Here is a 7,052-nt window from a genome sequence, read left to right as displayed (position 1 = left end):
CATATAACAGCAGATCATCCGCGTATAACGAGACTCTATGTTCCACTCCCTCCCCCCCCCCCCCCCCCCCCCCCCCCCCTCCCTCCCGGACCAGCCCTTTCCAGCCCCTAGAATCTCTCAGCTCTATGGCCAGCGCAAACAGCAGAGGGGAGAGAGGGCAGCCCTGTCTTGTCCCACGGTGCAGTCCAAAGTAGACCAATGCCATCCTGTTCGTCCTGATACTCGCTTCCGGAGCCTGATACAATAGTCTAACCCAGTCGATGAACCCCGCCCCGAACCTGAACCGTCCTATTACTTCCCACAGATAATCCCACTCGACCCGGTCAAAAGCCTTTTCAGCATCCATGGCTACCACTATCTCTACCTCCCTACTCTCCGGGGGCATCATAAAATAACATCCTCTAATGATGGTCTCCATCATTCAGGAACGAGCACAGCTTTTTAAAGGACCGCAGTGAATCCATACCCTCCACCCTACTATTTAAAAAAAAATCTTTATTGTCACAAGTAGGCTTACATTAATACAGCAATGAAGTAACTGTGAAAAGCCCCTAGTCGCCACATTCCAGCGCCTGTTTGGGTACACAGAGGGAGAATTCAGAATGTCCAAATTATCTGACAGCACATCTTTCGGAACTTGTGGGAGGAAACCGGAGCACCCGGAGGAAACCCACGCAGACACGGGGAGAATGTGCGCAGTACCCAAGCCGGGACTCGAATCTGGAACCCTGGAGCTGTGAAGCCAAAGTGCTAACCACTATGCTGCTATACTATACTTTCTAGAACAGATTATTCAAACTTACACTAACTAACTAACCACCAAACTAACTAACCACTAACTGCCAAAGCATTTCAAATAGATGTTTGTTCTCCTGTTTCCTAATAATCCAATGCAAAGAACTAAATCCAATTGCTCAATTATTTTGAAGACCTCGATCATGCCCAGTGAAAGCCTGTGGTTCCAAGAAGGAAATAGCCTATTCCCAAGGCCAATTTGGCCCTCAGCCCCTTCTCCAAAAGCATTTATCTTTCGCCACATGTGGGAACTGAGCATACTTCCAAATATGGATGTACCAATGTACGTATAACCCAAGATTAGACGTCTTTGTGTTATCATAGAAAGCACAGATCACTTCTCGGCCTTTTGGCTAAGGTCAAGTGTAGTATCTGCTCGGCCTTTTGGCTCAGATCTGGTATGTCTCTCTTGTGGGGACCATGAATTAGATTCAATCTGAATTTGAATTGGTTTTTGGAGCAGGCAAGGAGCTGGATTAGGGGTTTGCCCCTGTCCACACTATGAGCCCTGGCTTTGTAACTCAGAAAAAGTAATTTAAAAAAGTAATAGAAAGCATAGAATAAGACCATTGTGTCCATCATGTCCGTGCTGACTCTTTCAGAGAACCATCCAATCAATCTCTGCTGTCCTGCTCACTTCAATCTTTAAAAGGAAGAACAGGCTGGTGAACTGGGCAGACAATTGGCAGCTGACATTTAACTTGGAGAATTGTGAAGTGATTAATTTTGGCAGGAAGGATTAGGACAATGTAAAATAAAGGGTACAAGTCTTTCTTTTTCCCAATGAAGGGGCAATTTAGCGTGGCCAATCCACCGACCCTGCACATCTTTGGGTGAAACCCACTCAGACACGGGGAGAATGTGCAAACTCCATACAGGTAGTAACCCGGGGCTGGGATCAAATCCGGGTCCTCGATGCTGTGAGGCAGCAGTGCTAACCACTATGCCACCATGCTTCCCTAAAGGGTACAATTCTAAAGGGGTGTAGGAGCAAAAAAGACCTGGGTGAACATGTGCACCAATAATTTCTTACGACTCCCTCTGGGCTAGTGCGAGGTCAATCCCAGCCCCACTTGACCTGGAGTCGCAACACAATTGAAATTAGTAAATAATTCTTAGAAAAAACACCCAAAGTCTTTGGCCCTTGGCTGCCCAATAACTACAGTCAACAGGTTTGTAAATGCAAACACAATTAATTTTATTAATAACAATAACTATAATATGCAGCAAATGCAATAGGTTAACTATTATCTTATTCCTAAACCCCCCCCCCACTTAACTAGCTGTCCACCCACTACACACAAAATGCAGACCGACTAACAGAGAGGGGAAAGAGGGATGTAATAATAATAAAAAGCATGCGTCTTTGTTTCAGATGGTTATCTTCGAGCATACCTTCCTTCAATCTAGCTTTCAGTTTGAGGTTTCTGCTTTCAGTCTGTAATAATTTTCACTGTAGATTCATTCGGGTCTCCGCAGTTTCAAAAATATGGCAGCTATGCAGCTTTTCTGGAGAAAACAAGAGAGAAACAGAGAGCCGCTTCTTTCCTCTGAACATCCTTCGCAGCTCTCCGTTTCTCTCGTTTTCTCCAGAAAAGCTGCATAGCTGCTGTATTTCTGAAACTGCAGAGACCTGAATGAATCTACAGTGAAAATTATTACAGACTGAAAGCAGAAACCTCAAACTGACTGTCCTTCCTCGGTTCTCTGAAGAATCTAATTCCAGTTGCAAGTAATTTGGTAAACGTCAAGCCGCCAACTAGTTTGGCATAAAGATCCTCGGTCTTGGGTAAAGGATATTGGTTTCATTTGGCCGCTTGGTTGGCAGTCAGTTTATAACCCCCTCAAATGCAGACTGTCTTGTCAAATTTCACAACAGGGGCGACCCACTCTGCCATCTGCACTGATCTTATGATGCCGAGGCCATCAAGGTGTTTAAGTTCTGCTTCCACCTTATCCAACATAGAATAAGGGAATGGTCCACATATATTTTAGCTTGCAGCACCTTTATCTTTCCTGATTCTTCTTGGAAAACCTCGTAATATTTCAGGATTATTTTGATAAGCCTACTTGTGAAATAAGCAATTTTCATTTTCATTTCATATAGGCCCCCCCCTCACAATAAGCTGGAGCTAAGCTGATTGCTGTCTGTAAGCTACCAGAGTCACCATGGCCCCCTTCATTTTTTAGCGCCATGCACATATAAGTGGCTAGCCTGGCCACAGTGTTCTCCAGCCTCAATGGTTGGACCCCGTTCTGTAAGTAACGGTAAGTTTGTTCCCCATGACACTGAAGCCCTGGTGTCCACTTCCATCTTTAAAGGACGTCCATTTATTAGCAATATTATGGTTATTGGGGCCACTTTTCTTGTCAGTGTGGTTCAATGTCAGCACGTTCCGCTCAGGTGTCACCAGAACTGTCTGCGCCTTCCATGGACAAGGCTATTTCCATAGCCTTTTTAAAGTCTAGCTCTGATTCCACTAGCAATTTTTTTTGAATAGCCCCATTATTTATCCTGCACACCAATCTATCCCTTCACATATCATTTAGCGATGTTCCAAACTCACAATATTCTGCCAATTTCCTCAATCTTGCCACAAAGACCCCAACAGATTCCCCTGGGGACTTCCCCGTCTAATTAAATTTGTACCTCTGAAGAATGATAGACATTGATTCCTAACCAACACCATGAGTTCGGTAAATTATTTTGAATCATGTCTAGGTGCCAAAAGTTGTGAGCAAAATAATTCTTTCTCTTCCCCCTCTATATTATTTGCTCTAAAAAAAAGTAACACACGTGTTCTATATATTGCACCCAATCTTATTCATTCGTATCAAATGGTTCGAGCTTACCAAATAACGGCATGATTGTATTTCTTTTGCAGTATACTGAAATTGGCTTTGAATCAGAAAAGCCTTCTTCTCTTGTCCTTGTAATTGGAGTGCCGCTTTAGTTTCTCCTCATCGCCAATGTGGTAACGAAATCTCCGGGCGACCACCAGTGGATAAAGGCAACAACTATTTATTTACAAGCAGATAAAATATTTACAAGACACGGGCTGGTTTAGCACACTGGGCTAAATAGCTGGCTTGTAATGCAAAACAAGGCAGCAGCGCGGGTTCAATTTCCGTACTGGCCTCCCCAAACAGGTGGCGGAATGTGGCGACTGGGGGCTTTTCACAGTAACTTCATTGAAGCCTGCTTGTGACAATAAGCAATTATTATTAATTATTATTACACGGCAACAGCAAACCACAACTCCTACAATCTCCTAATCCAGGCCTTGACTGCAGGTATTAAAGCCCGTGCTCAGCTTTGATCTGTGCATGCTCATTCTATTGGACGGGGAGTCACGTGGCCTCGGAGATGTATCGAAGCTTTGGACGAGAAAGCCACGTGGTCTCTGAGGTTCACCGTGACAGTTCTGGTCACAAATATCTGGTTGGATATCAAAGAAAATTTCTTACAGCTTTATAAATTTCTACGCAATGGCCAAATTAAGTTCTGAATTGCAGTATATAGGTACAGAACTGATCTGCTTTTGATAACTTACATTCACAGAAGATGAATAACATAACGTTTAACACAGCACATCATTCACTATCAGGATGTCCTTAAATGTTTCAATTTTTTTCCCATTTGTGGCTAGCAATCTATTTTACTCTCACAGTTGCTTTGAATTCTGATTTGTTTTTGAAGAAATTATTGAATGTTAATTTGGATCTTGACAATTTTCTTTTAAATAAGTACAGAAATCGGCAGTGGCTAGAAAAAGGTACTGATCATTAATTGGACACATTGTTTAAAAATTATAAAGAAATTAAAATCACCGAGACATCATTAGCTACTAGATAAGAATCACTCTAATTACAAACATACTGAAAAATTTGCCCGATGTCCTAATAAAATGAGATGGTCCAACCATGTATCAGGCAGTAAGAATTTGTTATCAAGATTTCCTAAAGCCTCTTTCTAATACTGGGCGGGATTCTCCGGTCCCCCAGTCACATGATTCTATCTTCCTGCCGCTTGTCAATGGGATTTCCCATTGAAAGAACCCCACGTCGCTGGGAAACCCGTTAGTGGGGGTGTGCTGCCAGGGGGAAAAGTAAATTCTGGTGACTGGAAAATTACAGCCACTGACTTTTGGCTGCAATGAATAATGTAGTGAACTATTAAGATGCCAATTAGTCTTTCTACTTTTCTCAAGATTTTTAACATCACAGTGAGAAACTAGATTTCAAAAATGCTATACAATAAGATAAAGCTCTGTTATGACATGCGCTTGTAAACAATCTTCACTACAGAGTTGCTTCTTTAGCACGCTGCATGTTTTTTAAAACTGAAGAATTTGTGTCTTTTTCTTAGGTTGTCCAATTGCTTACAGGGGACTAATAGAAACATATCACCTAAACTAATAACCTGAAACTGTGAAACAAATTCAAGCCCCAAGAAAGACAGTAAGCAAAATACAGATAAATTCATTGTTTTAATAAAGGAGTTAATTCTCTTTCAATCCTATATAAAACAATAGTAATTAAAAACTTCCTTTTTTGAAAGTAAAATATTTACATATTAACAAGTAACTGTGCAAAATTTACATGTAAAATGGAAAGACAGGATTTGTAAAAGACCAAGGGTGTAACAGTTTTCAGGCATTGGTAAAAATACTGATTAGTTTTCAGTTTACACACAGAACTCATCAGCTTAATAGCATCTTAAATGTTTCTTTTAACAACATAAAATTACACACAAAGAAAGCAAAAGTATTTACAATCATAATGTCCTATTGATAGACAATCATTTAATACAATAACCTCTGAAAATATAAAGAAAAATTTAGTATTTTTTTATAAAAAAATAGATACAAAGAAGGGACATTGCTCTGGTTACCATTAAGTAGGCCCATAGCTTGCATACAGTCTTTTTACCAAAATAATTACGGTTTACATAGCAATTTGTTATGTGCCAAAATTATGTACAAATTATTAGCTCACTGATAGACACCAGCAAATTGTTTTTTCTACACGTGATTCATACCAAGTAACAATCCTTTCACAATTCACCATTTCTTAGATTTTTTAACTAAAGTTTTACATTAGCTAGGTAGCCAACACAGTGCAAGTAATGTATATTTATGCAGAAAAGTTTTTTTAAAATCCTTTACGGCATCATGTATTGTATCAAATAAAAAAAGCATCTTTTTTCTTTTTACAAATGCCCTACAACATTCACAAAATAAACCCTTCTTAAAGGCTTCCAAGGAAAGCATCTGACATGCAAATCACATGGTGAGAACTGCAGTTACCACTGAACAAACTCTCCTAACTCTTCACAAACCATACATTTACAAAGGCTAAATTGAGAAAAATACAGCAAAAGAATGGAAACAATGAAAAGTGGATAAAAAATACCATAATGAAAATGGTTTTTTGCTCCATGTCCTTGAAGGTAAAATGATCCAAGGTTGTTAGCTTCAGACCCATATAATTCAAAGTCTTTTAAGCCAAATGATTCAAAAACAGAATACTTAAATGTCTCAAGTTGCTACTAATCTGCCAAAAAGTTGGCAAATTATACACTGGTGAAATCAGAATCAGTTTTTAAATATGGCTTGTTTGGCAAGAAGGCCACTCAGTCAGGAGACGAGAAGTGATCAGACTTTTTTATTTTATAAATAAAGTATCCACAGGTCTCGCTGTATTCATTTTTCTAACTAAAATTCAAAAGTTTAAAAACATAAAAGTTAATGTAAAGCTGAACATTAAAACATTCTCCCACTCGCAGATTCCAACTGTTCTCCATCTCTTGCTTTCTTTACCGTCCCCCCCAAAAAAATACAAAGAAAAAGAAATGGCAGAAGGTTGTCTCGGTCAAAAAAAAACAAATCAACCCAGGACGTTTATTTAAGGAATGCACGGTACAGCATTAGCGAATGGCTTGTCTCACGCTCATTCTCTAAGCAGAAGATAAGGTCCCTGAGGTTGACTCTTGTTATTCGTTGCCGTGTGAACTGCCTTGCTGCTCCAACTCCAGAGGCACCTGGTGTCCCACCCGTACTGGGCCCCTAAAGCAGAGAAAAATAATGGATAAGATATTACTTTCAATTATAAACTCAAAGATTTGTTCGCAGTAGCAAATAGTGGAAGGGACTGAAATAAACCAATTCAAATTCCAAAAACTTTATCTATGGCCGGGCAATCAGAAATTTGCTTTGCGGCTGAAATACCTTACTTTTTAAAAATTAATTTACGGG

General features: G+C 40.1%; 1 protein-coding gene and 1 non-coding gene across 2 annotated transcripts in view; one reads left to right on the top strand and one right to left on the bottom strand.

Moving 5' to 3' along the window:
• The first annotated feature begins 1,128 nt into the window (after positions 1-1,128).
• On the top strand, positions 1,129-1,317 carry LOC119969793. Its single transcript, XR_005461468.1, has one exon. It is a non-coding gene; the product is annotated as a U2 spliceosomal RNA (small nuclear RNA).
• Positions 1,318-5,266: 3,949 nt separating this feature from the next.
• taf4a (TAF4A RNA polymerase II, TATA box binding protein (TBP)-associated factor) overlaps positions 5,267-7,052 on the bottom strand; it is a 116,843-nt gene continuing 115,057 nt past the window's right edge. Inside the window, exon 15 of the mRNA XM_038803543.1 lies at positions 5,267-6,863. Within this exon, the coding sequence (XP_038659471.1) occupies positions 6,699-6,863 (165 nt within the window). The 3' untranslated portion in view covers positions 5,267-6,698. The remainder of the gene's footprint in view (positions 6,864-7,052) is intronic.

This window comes from Scyliorhinus canicula, chromosome 7, assembly GCF_902713615.1.
Source record: "Scyliorhinus canicula chromosome 7, sScyCan1.1, whole genome shotgun sequence".
Classification (NCBI taxonomy): Eukaryota; Metazoa; Chordata; class Chondrichthyes; order Carcharhiniformes; family Scyliorhinidae; genus Scyliorhinus; species Scyliorhinus canicula.
This window is presented reverse-complemented; position numbering and strand designations above follow the sequence as displayed.